This window comes from Desmodus rotundus, chromosome 6, assembly GCF_022682495.2.
Source record: "Desmodus rotundus isolate HL8 chromosome 6, HLdesRot8A.1, whole genome shotgun sequence".
NCBI classification, from domain to species: Eukaryota; Metazoa; Chordata; class Mammalia; order Chiroptera; family Phyllostomidae; genus Desmodus; species Desmodus rotundus.
The window spans coordinates 109,929,000-109,944,732 of record NC_071392.1 but is presented as its reverse complement, the minus strand read 5'-3'; the positions used below and the strand labels follow the sequence as shown (position 1 = coordinate 109,944,732).

The 15,733-nt window shown below is 53.1% G+C and overlaps 1 protein-coding gene across 1 annotated transcript in view; it reads right to left on the bottom strand.

Annotated features, from left to right (window-relative positions):
- Positions 1-15,258, bottom strand: part of KIAA1755 (KIAA1755 ortholog) — a 32,325-nt gene extending 17,067 nt beyond the window's left edge. The window contains exons 1-4 of the mRNA XM_024559501.4: positions 14,994-15,258; positions 4,301-4,498; positions 1,301-2,651; positions 614-811 (exon numbers count right to left, since the gene is read on the bottom strand). Coding sequence (XP_024415269.2) covers positions 614-811; positions 1,301-2,651; positions 4,301-4,498; positions 14,994-14,996 — 1,750 coding nt within the window. The 5' untranslated portion in view covers positions 14,997-15,258. The remainder of the gene's footprint in view (positions 1-613; positions 812-1,300; positions 2,652-4,300; positions 4,499-14,993) is intronic.
- Positions 15,259-15,733: the final 475 nt, after the last annotated feature.

Here is a 15,733-nt window from a genome sequence, read left to right as displayed (position 1 = left end):
TGCTTAGCTCCTCCGGCACCTTGCCCTGCTTCCCTCCCCTGCCTTCTCCTGAGAGCGACCTCCAACAAAATAAACCACTTTCACAAGGATCTCTGGCTCTTGCTCAGTTTCTAGGGAACCTGACCTCAGACACCCATCCTGCCTTCCTCGCTGAAAGTAGGATGTGTGTGCAAAGGTATGTATGTTTTTGGGTGGGTAGATGGATGGGTGCGTGGGTGAGTGGGTAGGTGGGTGGATGGATGGATGGATGGATGCGTGGATGTTTGGATGACTACCTGGAAATTGCTTTTATACAGGCTGGGTCAAAAGTAGGTTTACAGTTGTGAGCACATGAAACAAAGTCTATTCTTGTATTGTTATTTATTGATTATTTTATTATTTTGCATACGAACAACTGTAACCTATAATACTTCCGCCCAACCTTGTATAAGCCAACTTCTGTCTTGGGAAGCTGAGAAACCTGAGTGTCAGGAAGGCCCGGTCCTGAACACAAGCATCCAGAACTTTCCCTGTCTCCCCCCACACTCACCAGCATCTGAGAATGCGCAGGGACCCCACCCCCACCCCAAACTCCCTACCCTGCCCCTCCACCTGGCCCTTTAATCCCAAGGACCTGGCAGGCACGCTATCCTGGAGTGGATGATCTCCAGACTCAGAGCCCCAATCCCGGGCGTGGGCCCTGGCGGCTCCTCCTCCAGAGTGGGGCCTCTCTCTGGAGGACCTGTAGAAGCTTCTGGGAAATCAGCCTTTTCTCCAGTCAGTGGGCCTGAGTCAGCGGCTGGGCCAGATGTTTTGGTCTGAGTTGTTCCAGCTGGGAAAAGTAACAACAAAGGGTATTAAGCAGAAGATGAATTTCCCAGGGGTTGGGGGCTGGGGAATGTCCTTCTGACTAATAATAATGGCTTGCAACTACTGATCTCCTACTGCGAGCCAGGCATTGTGCTAAGCTCCATACTTCTGGTGTCTCTGAACCTCAGAACAACTCTGTGAGGCAGGTAATACCTCCATTGCTCAGAGAGGGAGACCTGAACTTTGAGAGGTTAAGTCCTCGACCAAGGTCACCCAGCCAGTGTGTAGTGAACCTGGGGTGTGGACTCAAGCCACCATAACACAGTCACAACGCCTTGCTTAATTCCAGAACCAAACGACTTCACGTCTCTTGACATGCTTCCCCATGCTCTGAACTGCTGAGAGTGAGCAGCCCAGATGGGTGTTTGTCCCTGACAGCCTGCACCACCCCATCACTTGATCCCGCCCAGAGAACAGCTCCCCTGTCCAGCCCAGCAAGTGGGCACCTTACCTTTCCCCAAGCACTTGGCTTGGTTGGGTTTGGGAGAGTAGAGTGAACACAAGACTTTCCAGGGCCCGTCATGCTGGAGCGAGGCTTTCTCTGGGGGCACAGGGGCTTGCCTCTGCCCCTTCAAGAATGAGAACTTGAGCCCAAGAGTGGGGGATCTGGAAGAGGAGGTGCTCCGACCAGGGCCAGTCGCAGGCTTGGGAGATCTCCAGTTTCCCTGTTTGGTCCTCTCGCCCATTTTGGTTTCAAGGGCTGGAGCAGCAGGAGGAGAAGCTGGGCACAACCGGGGAGAGGATGTCTGTTTTGGTCCAGGCCTGGGCTGGACCACATTCTCTGCATTTCCCAGAGGTTCCTGCATCTTGGAGGCAGCTGGCTCTTCTGAGACATCTGTCCTGAGGCCAGTGGCACAGTGCGGTGGGTTCTCAAGGACGTTGAGGTAGGGCTCTCGGGGCTGGTGTTCTGAGCTGTGCGAGGGGGCTTTATGGTGGACCTTTCTCCTCAAGCCCAAAACACAGGGCTCCTCCTCCATGCTTGCTGGCTTTGCACAAGCACATTTTCCCAAGGAAGGTGCCCCACTGGCCCCTGAGAGAGGCAGCATCCTTTGAGAGAAAGGGAGTTCTTTGGTCCCAGATAGCTCCTCCAGTGTCCCAATAGGACACCCATGGGATGTGTCCACCTCCTTACTCAGAGACTCTCCTCTGCTCTCTTGGGAAAAGCCCAGGAGAGCCACATAATCTCCCTCTAAGTCCTGGCTGGCCACATCGTCCACCCTGAAGGCCACCTCCCCAGGCTTGGCTTGCTCCACCTTGATGAGTCCTGGGTACTTAATCCCACATGCCCTGCCCTTATCCTTGGCCAAGCTCTGGCCAGGAAGCATCTGGCTTCCTGAGGACCTGGCCTGGTACAGCCCTTGAGGGCCACTCAAATCGAGTGCCTCCAACTGAAGGGATCCCCAGGCTGGGGAGAGGACAGTCACTGCTTGGGGTTTGTCATCCACAAACTCTGGGCTGGTTATCTTGGCCCAGGGCATAGGGCTAATCCCCTGTTCTGAAGCTACCAGGCAGTTGTGTAGGGGACTTCCCTCAAAGTCACTGTTGAAGGCCTCCAGCCACTCCTGGGTGAAAAGTATCGGGTAGGATGACACAGGAACAGATTTCGTGTCCACTGTGCGGAGGTCCAAGGTGAGGCACTTGACCCTGATGCAGACGGACTGCTCCTCCTGGGGCTCAACCTGAAGGTAGAAGTCGCCCTGGCGCAATAAGAGGGGGTTGAGGGGGGCCAGGTGGACCACGACCTTGTCCTGCAGGCACAGCGGCCAGCCCTGATGCAGGAAGAGGCAGTGTGAGTAGGGGGCCTGCAGAGAGAAGGGGAGGGCGTCAGAGAGTCCGAAAGCCCCACCGGCAGGTCTGCTCCCTCCCGGCTCCAAGAAGGAATGGTGGACAGGCCAGGGGCTCAGGTGAGGACGAGAGCTGCCTAGGACGTGGCATCTAAGGAGGCCTCGCTGCCAGGGGCCTGCACGTCTCACAGCCCCGAGAGTGAGCGCCTCTGCCATGTTGCACCTTTGGTGCATCTTGCCTCACCCTGGCCCTGAAGCCTTACTGTTAATTCCCCACTACTACCTACCCTCTGCTCGGAGGTGACACAAATTCACCTATAATTACAATTAAAGCAAAGTTACCTATAATTAAAAAAGAAAGAAATGGAAAGGTTGTGACCCTTGTCCCTGGGAGAAATGGGGAAGAGGACGGTGCAAATGCAGTTTTAATGGCCAAACAAAGGAACTGGGTGGTTGTGGAGCGGGTCAGGAAGAAGAAGAAGGCTGAGGGAAGATGTGCGTGAGGTCATGCAGTGTGGACCCGGGGAGCTGGCTGCCAATGTTTCAGAGAGGCTGCCTTCCCTATAATAACAATGCATGTGTATGGAGCTACTTTATGTGCCAGGCACTGTGCTGAGCATGTTAAATGAATGATCTCAGTCTCCTTCCAGTTCCAACCACCTCTAATTCTGGCGCCTAAGCCTGGACTTTTAGCTGCTGCAGTGCATTTCTTTCTACCACTGAAATGATGATGCACATGGTCCCCATCCTTACATTTTGCTCCGACATGTCATGTCCCTGACAGGCACCGGCAATTCAGGAAAGACCGGTGGGGCCTAAGACCCTCTCAGTGATTCTTGAGGCTGGGTGGCAGGAGGATGGGCATTATCAAGGCATGGCAGGGCACAGATGGCAACTCGGTGATGGGTGTGGGCAAGTTCCATCAAAGGGCATCTGAGGATTGGGTCTCCAAAGGCCTCTCCCTACCCTTTTCTTGAAACCATCTCCACCCTCTGACCATAGAAGTAAGCATATGACCCAAGGCTGGCCAATCCTGGTACCCCACTCCTCTAGCTGCTGTGATTGGCCCAGGGATAGACATAGGACCCAAGCCTGGCCAATCAGGATCCTTCCTTACAATGTTTCTATCTGCAGCTGATGGGGGAGAGTTGCTTTCCTCTCCAGAGTCAGATTTGATCCCAGAACTGTCTTGGGCTCCAGCCCCATGGGAAAGCCTGTGAGAATGATGCTGGCAAGCAAGGACAGAGACAGAGACACGCACAGTCCTTAAGGGAATTGAGCAGCGGGTAAATTTGGGTCTGAGGCCAGACCACCCTGTCCCCGTCTGAGTAAGGACCCATCATTTGCAGTCAATGAGTCCTGCCTGAAACACTTTTATTTCCATTTTGCCTCAGGAGACGCCTCCCTGAGACCTGGGTTTGAAGGGGTCTGGGAAGAAAGGCCTCAAGGACTCCAGGGAGTGTCTGGAACATTCTCTAGCCTGGTGGTGCCCACAGTGCCAGCCCCAGGGCAGGCTCCTGGAGCCAGGGAAGCCACAAGGCTCCCTTCATCCAGGCCTTCCTCCCTGCTCCTGAAAGTGCAGACATGAAGGATTCTCCCTAGTTGTCAGAGAGTAAAGGGCCGTGTGACCTTCCCGCTCCATTTGGAGGGCATCCCTTCTGACTTACACAGGCTGCTTCGCGCACCTGCTCACACAGGCGCTTGGCAGGGATCAGGAAATCCAGGAGGAAGCTCAGCCCATCCCCCTGGAAGTCAGAGTCCAGGAGACGGAACACCTGCCCCAGGATGGTGGGCGCTGTGACCTCAAAAGGCGGGTAGAGGCCTGCCAGGGCATTCTGAATGGCCGTGTCCAGGGATGTGGGGTCCTGTGGGGGACAGGAGAAGAGGATGAAAAGTGATAGTAGCAGTAATAACAAGGGTGGTGGACACTTCCCGTGACCTCCCAGGCCCCATGTGATTAAGGCCCCTGCTAACTCTCTGTCTTCCTCTCTTGCTCTTTCCCCTCAGTCACCTCCTCCAGCCACATTGGCTTTCTTTCCTATTACTTCAACACCCTGGGCACAATCCCACCGCAGGGCCTTTGCACTGGCTGTTCCTTCTGCCTACAGTACTCTTCCTCAAGATATCATCATTCCCTCACTTCCTGCAGGTCTTGGATCAAATGTCATTCCTTGGTCCAAGGTGGAGAGGAAAAATGAAGGAAGGCATCCAGGGCAGAGCTAGAGGGCAAGGGGAGGTCAGCATCCCCAAATCCCACCACCTGGCTGACCTGCAGAACTGCATTTTGAAGCTGAGCTACCAGTGAGGCCGATCCTAGATCAGACAAGCCCCAGTCAGCAGGAAGTGTCTGGGTGATAATGAGTGGCAGCTGTTTTTCACCACTGAGTTTTTGGGGTGGTTTGTTACATAGCAATAACTGATTGATACAAGTCTATATGTTATCTGTGAGCTCCAGACTCATCTAGCCAGCTGCTTTCTGGATACCTCCCCTAGATGCCTATCAGACACAGGCCACCAGCAGATCAGACCCAAGCCAGTACCTCCCTAACCCTACTCCTCCCCCATGTCCCTACGTCAGTCATGGCCCCACCATCTAGTTGGCTGCTAGGCCAAGAAGTCTGCTCCCAATGCCGCCCCTCCTCCCGCCTCCCCTGCCCACAAACAACCCTCAGCCATGTTCTATGCAGTCTTCTTGCCTCCAACTGCTCGCCAATGTAGTCACTCTGCTCTGTGCTGTTCCCCTGCCCCCACCTGACCCAGGTCCCCACATCAGTTCCACTGAATCATCTCCTCATTGGCTTCCGACCTCTAGTCAGCCTCACTTCCAGCCGCTCTCCACCAGCACCCCAGAGTAACCTTTCCCAAATGCAGAGCTGACCGCCTCCATCTCCTGCCCAAAACCTGAAAAGCTCCCCACTGCCTTCAGAAAGCGTCGGCCTCTGGGCACCCAGATCCTCCGTGACCTCACCACTGCGCACCTCTCTGGCCCTGTCCCCAGCCCCCCTGCCTCTCTCCTGCTTCTGCAGCAAGGACACGTGCATTCTCTCGCATTCAGCTCCGGGCCTTTGCACACGCGTTCCTCCCCGCAGGACGCCTTCCACTTCCATTCCCTCTTCATCTGGCCAGCTCCTTCTCATTCTTCAAGATTCAGGTCAGCCCTCATCGCTTCCCTGAGATTTTCTCTGACCGCCCTCTCCCCACCCCACTGGGTCACGTGTCCCCTTTTCTGGGCTTCAGTGGTGTCCCTGTCATAGCAGTTTCCACACTGATCGCTGCCTCCCCCAGTGGACTCCAGGCTCCCCGAGGACAGGAATGGTAAGCAGAATAACAGTCCCCAAAGATGCCCATATCCTAATCTCTGGAACCTGAGAACATGTTACTTTACATCTCAAAGAGAAATGAATGTTGCAGCTGAAATAAAGTTGGATGATCGGCTGGCCTAAAATAGGGAGATTACACTGGATTATCCAGGTGAGCTCAATCACAAGGGTCCTCAAAAGTGCAAGAAGGTGCAGCAGAGGCAGAGTTGGGGGGCGTGGAATGCAACTGTGGAAGGAGGATCAAAGACGCAACGCTGCTGGCTTGGAAAATGGAGGAAGAGCCAAGGCATGTGGTCGGCTCTTAGAGGCTGGAAAACACAAGCAAACGTTTTCTCCTGGGGTCTCCAGGAAAGAATGCAGCCTGCCAACACCTTGACGTGAGCCCAACGAGACCCACATCGGACTTTTGCTGTGTGGAAATGCAAGATAATTGATTTGCGTTGCTTTAAGTTACTAGGTTTATGATCATCGGCAGCAATAGAAATTAACACAGCAGGCACTGGCCCCTATTCCTCCAGGGTCTTCAGTCCCTGGCGCAAAATAAGTACTCGGCAAATGTTGTAGAAAATTGAACAAAATGACTCTGTCTCAACCACGGCTTTTCCATCTGCAACACAGGCAAGTGGGTCAAGGTCAGAGGTTTCTATTCAGACACAATAACAAAACCCATGGTTATGGTTTTTAACTCTTAGGAAGCATCTTGGAGGCCATTCTGGTTGCCCCAGACTGCCTGCGAGCTCTGAGTCCACCAATCCCTGAGGAATGTAAAGGAAGAGGAGAATAAATAAGAATCCTCATTTATACGATAGAGGCCCCTGGAGACAGGGAAATAAGACAAAGCCCTAGAGGAGGAGGAAGGTGGCATTTCTCAATCCCAGCAAGATTCTAATGCCAGAAAGCTGCAGAACAGGGGGCATTAGCCCAGGGCACTTAGACAAATGCCAGTGTCCTGCGGCGTCTTTAGCACCCAAACAGTGCTGAGCATGGGACAGCCCCCCCCCACCCATGACTGTTTGGAGAATGCATGAGTGGATGCCCACAGCCCCCACTCTGAAGGAAAGGGGGACCTGGCACCGTCGTGGTGGCATGCTCAGAGGGGACGTTGTACCAGAGGAACCTGATGTCGAGAGAACATGCGCCCTGGAGGGGCCTCTCCCCGGCAAGGCTAAACCCCAAGAGTTACCCCCCGCCCATGCAATCCTAATGATAGCAGTGGGAACAGGGAGTCAGAGGCCCATGTCCGACACCTGCAAACACAGACACGCTGAGTCAGTTAGACTGGCGTCCCTCCCCGGCCACATGCCCTCCCCACTCCACCCAGCTTTTCCTGGGACATTGGTCCCCTGGGTCCCCCTTCACTGTGCCACCTCGGGGGGGGGGTGCCTTCCTTCTCTGGGCCTCTTTCCTCGTGGGCACATGGAGTTGGTCTAAGTTTGTTTCATTTTGTTTTGGGAAATGTAGTTATTTGCTGTCACCTTCATGAATTTTAGCATGTCCTAGCGCCGTCTGTACTATTAGCGCTTACTGGTTTTCTTCAAGTCCACTCGCCTTTTTAAAGACTTACATAATTGCATTTTAAAGGGAGCCTCTATGTCACCATACTGGTTATGAGAATGCAGCCAGATTGCCCAAGTTCAAGTTCTGGCTCTGCCCCTGCCTAATTACGTGGCTTGGCGAGTTACTTAATGCTTCTCTGCCTCAATTTGCTCATTGATAATACTAGAGGTTATGATCATACCTGCCTTAAAGAGTTGAGGGAGATTCAATGGTACAATAAATGTAAATTCTCTGCATGGGACTACCATTTAATAAGCTCTCATTAAGCAAGAGCCTTCACTGCTATTTTTGTGTTCATATTATAGTTATTATTATATCACCACTTTAAATTGAAAAATCAGTACCAACTGGCATAACTAGAATGAAACTCCAAAAATAAACCAGCGATGCATTGGGTGGTTTTCATATTATTTTATTTATATAAGTATATTTACATTTATTATTACCATAGCTATAGTATATACCTTCTATAATTATATATTTATGTAAATAAGATAACAAAACTAAATAATAAATATACATTTTTTATATAAAATATTTTATTCTACTGCTCTATTTCTATAAAAATAAATGCTGTTTTAATAGAGAAAGTAAATAATGAAAATAAATACTGCCATTAAGTTCTAGAGACAGCTGGTCACCTCCTAAAGGCTGAATGAATTTTCTCCCTTTCTTCCAGGACAAACATGGCCCGGCATTTTGGAAGGTGTAAAAGGCACCTCACCACGGAAGGCAGACTCCTCTCCGGGCCTCAGAAGACCCGAGCAGAGTTCAGAAGGGGCCAACCCTCTCTCACCACACGATTCCGTGTTATCTAGTTCAAGTCTGGGGCACCCTGTGTCCCGGCCTCGGTCTGTATCCCGACCTCTGGGAGCTGCGAGCTAAACCACCTCTTCTTCGGTGGGCTTCAGTCTCCCCAGCGGTGAATGGGGATTCTAGGCCCTACCCTGTGTTGCTCAGAGGTTGATCTGCAGATACAAGAAGAGGACAGATGCAGGAGATCTTGGGAGAAGTAAAAGGTGTTGCTGTTGCTATTATTGTTATTAATTATTTATTTTTACCCATCCTGCCAGATAAAGCTCAAGTCCCAGCATATGTGTAGAGACATCTTGCCCCTCTTGGTTCCTTCCACTCACTGTCACCCCAAGGAGAACAGCAGTTTCCAGACACCCAGTGTGCACCAGGCCCTCTGCGCACACTCACTGGCTTGGCCACGCAAGGATCTTGGAGGCTAAAGCAGGCACATCCCACTGTGCAGATAAAAAAAACAAAAAACAAAAAACTGAGGCTGATTTTGCCCAAGTTCCCAGAGAGAAGACGGAGCCAGAATCCAACCCAAGTCTGGATCGGCCGAGTCTGCCCTCTTCTCTGGCCCCTTTGTGCCTGGTCTGTCTTGGAGCCCCCAGCAGCCACCAGCCTCAGTCTGTCTTGGGCTGTTTCGAGCAGGGGCTAAAAAAACTGTTTACCTCTCCCAGACCAAGGCTCGCAGGCCTGGAAGCCCTCCGCTTTCACAGATTGGCTCAACTGCCGGCACACACGGTAACCATTTAAGGGGCAGCCAGTAACAAGAAAGCGTGTTCCAAGTTAACAGGACTCTGAGCTCTTGGCCCGAGCGTTACCTGCTACAGGCCTGAACCCCGGGGGCTCATAAGCTGTCCAAGTGTCGGGGGAAGCACGCTGTGAAGGGGGCCAGGCGGCCGCAGGAAGGAAAGCTGGCGACTCTCCATTCACAATCAACCTGGCAGGCCAGCCCGGGACCACAGGAACCCAAACACTGTCAGCCAGACGTGGGCCCCTCAAAATGATTTCCATGAAACTTAATCGACGCCTTTCCATTCCTTCTCAGTGAGCGCAGCCCGGCTGGGCCTTTAATTGTTCCTCGGCAGGAGCCCAGGCAGGGGACAGCGTGAAAGCTGGAAAGGAAGAAGTGAGACACGCCAGAGCCAGTGTGCAGCCTGGGCCCCTCCCCTGCACCCCAGGGCCTGCGAAGGACCCCCCTGGAGACCAGCGGAACCCGGCCCGAACAGCTGGCACCTCGTCCGATGCTCACGGACCTTCTGGACCGACACGGGGACCTTGTGTGGTGCCAAAGGACACAGAACGGGATCTGCCCCCAGCAGTTCCATCTGGGCACGGGAAGAGAGAAGAGTAAGGTTCTGTACACTTCCTTCTCCGTGTCTTTGTAATGGGCCGCCATTATTGTTGTAATCCTGAGTATTACCTTATGTAGTAAAATAGACAAATATGATGTGCACAGGTGGGGACATTTTTACCTGTGTACATACCTCCCCTAACTACCACCCAGATCAACATACAGGGTTTCCAGCACCCCAGAAAGAGGACCCCTCCCAGACAGCCTCCCCACTGCGTGACCCCCGTAGTAACTACTCTTCCGACTATTGGCATTTTTTAAAAGAGAAATCCCTCACAATCCACTCTCCACCGTGGAAAACCGTGTGTGAGCCAAGAGACCATCAAAGAGTGTTGTTAACTGTGGTCCCCCCGAGGGCCGTGAGGGGCCGGGGCCTCGAAAGGCACGTTTTCATTTTCTTCGTAGCTTCGCTGGATTTTCCAAACACTCTGTAACCAGCCTGTAGAGCTTTTATAATCAAGGGGGGCGGGGGAATAAAAGTGTAATTGTGTGTGTTTTTACCGCTGGTTCTCTATTTAAATGGTCTCACCAGATGTGGTTAGTCGGGCCTTCTGAGACATGGGCTGAACTTTTCTTAAAGGTCCAGATTTACCATTTGCTCCAACAGGCCACACTTCAGTATCAGCCAGCATCCGCACCCCCTTGCTGGGGAAGAGAGGGGACTGAGAGCCCTGAGGTCGGCGGTACATCAGGGCCACCCTCAGCTCCCGTCCCCACCATGGCTGCAGTGCCTGGAGAAATTGGGGTTGCGCCCTTGACCCGCTGGGCGACGCTGGCATGGCATCAGTCCCCCATGTGCAAAAAGGGGGCATTGGGTTTCTCCATCCCCAAGGGCCTTTCCAGCAAGGCCGTTCTAGAATTTAAAGTATCATTCGGTCCAGGGAGCGTCTAAACCGGCAGCAGCCTGACAGGTGACGTGGAAGATGGAGTGAGCCAGGTGTGAGAAAACAACCCCCACTGGCACCTGGCAGTCACCCTCGGTGCCTGGGAGGCAACAGGGAGCGATGGGCCCCGGAGCAAATGTCCCGTCTCATCAGCTCAAGATGGGTGTTGCCTTCACCTATGACCGACTGATATTTCACTAAACCCTCCCAAGTTTTTTCAAAGTTGGCTGAAGCAAACATGTCTGCAAGCCACATACAGTCCTCAGCAGGAGTCAGGTTGCGGCCACCGGCCTCAACTACCTAGAACACTCTTCCTGGACTTCTCCAGGCTGGAGATTCTAAAGCCAACATTCTGTCACTCTGGCTGCCAGAAAGGTCTTGCCCACGTCCAACTAAAACCTCTCCTGCTTTCAATCCTTATTTTTGTGTGGGTGGAGGTATGAGTGAGAATTGGCTCTTTATTAAAAAAAAAAAAAAAAAAAAAAAAACCTTTCAGAAACTGGAAAAACATTCCAGGTGCAGTGAGCCGAGAAGCAAGTCCAACTCTGTCGTGTGTCATTGGTGTAACCTCGAGCAGGTCACTGTCCCTCTCTGAGTCTTAGTTTTGTGTTTGTTCCCTTCATTCCTGGCCCCTCTGCCCCTTCCCGAGGGCTCACCCTCTCTCACCCACCCGACGTGCTAACAACAATTACAGCCAGAGAGCTGCTTCTTCCTGAGCAAGACTTCGATGTCAAGCCTTGTGCTAAACACTTTCCGTATATTATGTGATTTCTTCTTCTCAACAAGTCTACTGAATGGGTGTTTTTATCCTCATTTGACAGGTTAAGAAACTAAGCCCAAGGCGCTACCGTCAGTAAATGGTAGAGGTGGGGTGTGAACCTGTACAGATACCTACCAGCTCTGCTGCCTCTTCCCCAGGCTCCCAGGCTCCCCTGTGGCCACCACAGTGGCCTTTGGGACCCTCCACTGCTCAACCACCTTGAGTGGCTCCCCATTGCCTTAGCAGCTCAGCCTGGCCTCGGGGGCCCATCAGCCTACACCCAGCCTACCTTCCTTCTTCTTCTAACACTGGACGCTCCAGCCGGCGCTGCCCAGTCACCCAGATGCTGCATTGCTGAGTTTCCCTTGCTAGTCACACACCCTCACTTACTGTTTACTTACTATTGTTTATTATTTACTTCACATTTAACTTTCTGTCCATTTCGTTTTCAACTCAAACATATTCGTATTTATTATCATGTGTGTTCTATTTAGATTATTTCCTAACACGCTGTAAAATAAGATGAAACGCTGTACAATACAACATGTTCTTCTAAGTGCCTTCTAAAGTCTCTCCTCCTTGTTCGTCACCAAAGAACAGAACAAACAAACACATAAAATAGGGACAGCCTCATAGATACAGAGAATAAACCGGTGGCTGCCAGATGGGAAGGGGGCTGGGTGAAAAAGGTGAAGGGATTAAGCAGTACAGATGGGCAGTCACCAAACAGTCGCGGAGATGTGAAGTGCAGGGTAGGGAATACAGTCGGTCATACTGTGATAACTACGCGTGGGGCCAGGCTGGCACTGGAAATAGTGAGCGGAACACTTGGTCAAGTAAGTACACTATTGTCTAACCACTACGCTGTACACCTGAAACAAATACAAAATAATCTTGAACACAAACTGTAATTGAAAAATAAAATTAAAGTAAATAGCATGCAAAAAAATGAGCGATAAAGTCTGCCTTCCGAGGACCCCTGGTGGGCGCCCCACTTTGAGAAGCACTGTGTGCCCCCGCCCCCGGAACAGGTGAGCTCCCTCCCACACTTCAGAGCCCTGTTCCACCTGCATCTCTTCTCTTCTCACGACACCTGTGCTTCCAGGCGAAGGGATGGACTCCCACTGCCCATCACACAGCCCAGAATTGTCAATGGGTGGTTCACCACCCAGGGCTTACACATCTCTCCCCCAGGTCCCTATACAGGGCCTGGCACACAGTAGGCACTCTGGGAGACTGCCACGAAGCAGGTACAATACTTTGGTGGTGTTGAATGAACTGCATTGGATTCAACCAGTTTTTCTCAAAGTGTGGGATAGGATCACAGGGGGCCCGCGATTTGGGGAGGACATGAACTCCACATGAAATCACAGTAAAGAAGTTTTTCCCATTCTCTTCTGGTTCTCTGGTGACACCAAAGAGAAGGTCTCAGTTCAGTGACAGTGCATCTCAAATGCCTCTCAACACTTGGTCATTACTCCTTTCAACGGCAAGAAGGCAGTGCTCGGGTCTGGAGCCGTCCACGGCCAGCCTCACCCAGCCAGAATTTGCTAACGCGGATTTGCCCTGGTTGCATCTATTTTTACGTATCACTGTCTGAGGATGACAGGGAATACTGATTTTTCGTGGTCGTGCTATAAAATTTCCTGTTTAAACATATTTTTACATTTATAAAGTTTATGTACACAAACATATGAAGTAAGTAATAAGTAGGAGAATTTATTATTTCCTATATCCAATGAGTGGATGTGCAGAAATCCTTCTGATGATACTGAGACTACAGAAATCGGGGACTGGATACACCCCAAGACCCTTTGTCATACGATACTCTGACGCTGGGCTGCCTCAGAACACTAGAGAGCCGTTAATCCAGTCGTCCCACAAATATGACACCTGTGGCGGGTTCTTGAAGGAGAGATATGTGGCTACAGTGACAGTCAGGAAAACTGGGAGAGGCTTTCCTCAGGCGGTGACATTCGGATAGAGATGCACAGGATGACTGGAATGCTTTAGGGGAAGGGCTCCACCCAGCAGGACAGCATGCACAAAGGCCCTGTGGCAGGAGAACAGCCTCTGAACCAAGGTCAGAGCGTCTGGAGGACGGAGGTGAGGCCAGAGAGGTGGGCAAGGGACAACCCTTAATACTCAAAGACAGCGGTAGGAGGGAAAGCTGTCCATCATTCCCATTCAGCAAGGGCCACCCAGCGCCTGGCTCTTGCTCTCAGGATCTAGGGCTCAGCAAGGAGTTTCTGGATTCTCAAAATAATAACTAAGTTAGATCCAAAACCAGGCAACGTGTGGCAAACACCTTGACAGCTGAGTGCAGGTTTGGAATTCATGCTGTTCTCACTCTGACTTCTTGGTAGGGTAACCTCGGGCAGCCCCTGGAGCTCCCAGATCCTCGGGTCCCTGTCCGTGGGGTGGGAATACCGGCAGGCGCCCTCAGAGTTGGTGTGTTACCCCCACTCCCGCAGGTAAATTGCCTGGGGCAGGGTCTCGCGGTGGTACCAGGTGAGTAATATTAGCTCACCACGATTATTGTCAAGGGCTCCACCAGCCATGGGTGCGTGCGCCTACCCTGCTGGGGTGTGGATTTAGGAGCCTGGTGTGCAATATGTCTGTGGTGCATGCGCAGGTGTGTGCCCATGTGTTAGCAGTATGGGGGAGCGGGTGGACAAGGCTTGTGAGTGTGAGAGGGCATGTGTGTTCAGCCATGTGAATCAGTAGGAGCATGCTTTGGGGTGTATGCATGTGTGTGTGTGTACATGTCTCTGTACAGAATTCTTCCGTGGATATGCACAGAGTGAAAACCCATACAAGTTCAACCTGGAAGGTCACAGTCGCAGGATTAAACCCTGGCTTGTCTTCACGGCCCTTTTTCCAATCCCCACCACTCCTGTGGATCTGGGTGAATCTGGCTGGGGCCCCTGGGCCCATCTGGAGCCGGGCTGGGATTCTCTTAAAACAGACTTCTCTTTCATTCTTATACACACACACTCACACACACACGTGCGCGCCTGACCCAACCTTGAGGTGCCAGCCCAGGAAGTCGAGGGATGTGGGTATTGCCTTCCTCTCCCCCTCCCCAGGCCTCCCTCTCACCCAGCTTCCATGGGAGCACCTCAACTCAGGGCAATGTGCGGATCTGACTTTCCTGCCGTAAGTCTAAAATAGCAAAACCACCCTAAATTTGGGTGAGCAACTTCCTCCTCTCTGCTCCTCACCCTTCACCCTCCTTGCCCTGCACTGCCTGACGGTGCGCAGAGGGGCCTTTAACTCCCATCCCCACCCGAGCCCTGTGTGGGGACAGGGGGCATATCTGAGCTCAGCCACACGTCTAAACGCAACACCACTCCAAGTCTGGTCCAAGGCCCCAGAGCTAGGATTCCAGCTCCAATCTGGGCCGTGGGACAGGGCAACCTCGAAGTTTACAAGTCTTACTCATCCACTTTACAGATGGAGCGACAGAGGCCCGTAATGCAGAGAGGGGCGTCGCCCAGAGATGGGTCTCTGCACCTCCCCACCACCCCACCCCTCCTGGTGGGGGCGCAGGCAGTTAAGCACAAAACCCTGGCGAGGCACGGAAGGCTGTCTCAGCATAAAAGTCGCGGTCTGCGCTCTACACCCCCTCTAGGCTCCCGCCAAAAGAAGACAGAGGGAGGTGGTCCAGGCTTTGGCAGGCGTTACCATGGTTACGGGCTACAAGCTGCAGCGGCGGTTCCTCTCTGGGCGCCGGGTCAGTCCTTCTGCGGGTCCGTCTGTCCGGTGCAGCCCCTTCCCCAGCCTAGCACTGAATCGGGCTGGCCTGGAGCGCTGACCCCAGCCTCATCTCCGAGGGGAGGCTGGAGAGACAGAGAGAGAGACACAGAGAGGAGGTGCCCGAGAGACGGGCGAAACTCAGACAGGGAGAGACGAGGCAGAGACGCTGCGGCGCAGCCGGGCCACCAAGTAGGGGCGGCCGCAGGGGCGGGGCGGGGCGGGGCGGAGCGGGGGCTACTCGAGGCAGGCCCCGCCCGTGTCTGCGCGCTGCTCCCCGCGTGGGCTGGGTGGCGCGACGGCGGCCTTGTGTGCGCCGGCGCCTCGTCCCCCGCCCCGACCGCCGCGCGCGTGATGAGAACCAGGTGCCTCCCTCCCGGCTCCAGGCTGCGCCGGCTGCCAAGGGGAGCTGGAGCCCGCCCTGCGGCCCTGTCCTACCCGCCCCTCCTCTTCCCACGGCGCTCCCAACTCCGCCTCGCCGCGCCGCCCGCCCCAACAGCCCCCGTTTGCAGACGCCACTTTGCAGTGGACGGTTTGGGGCAGTCACGAACTGCCTTGAGCCTTAGTCTCCCCGTCTGTAAAATGGGGTTGACAGTGATACGGTGTTGATGGTGGCGATGATGATGGCAATGGGGTGTGAGTATCTTGTGTCCCAGATAACGACCACCTTT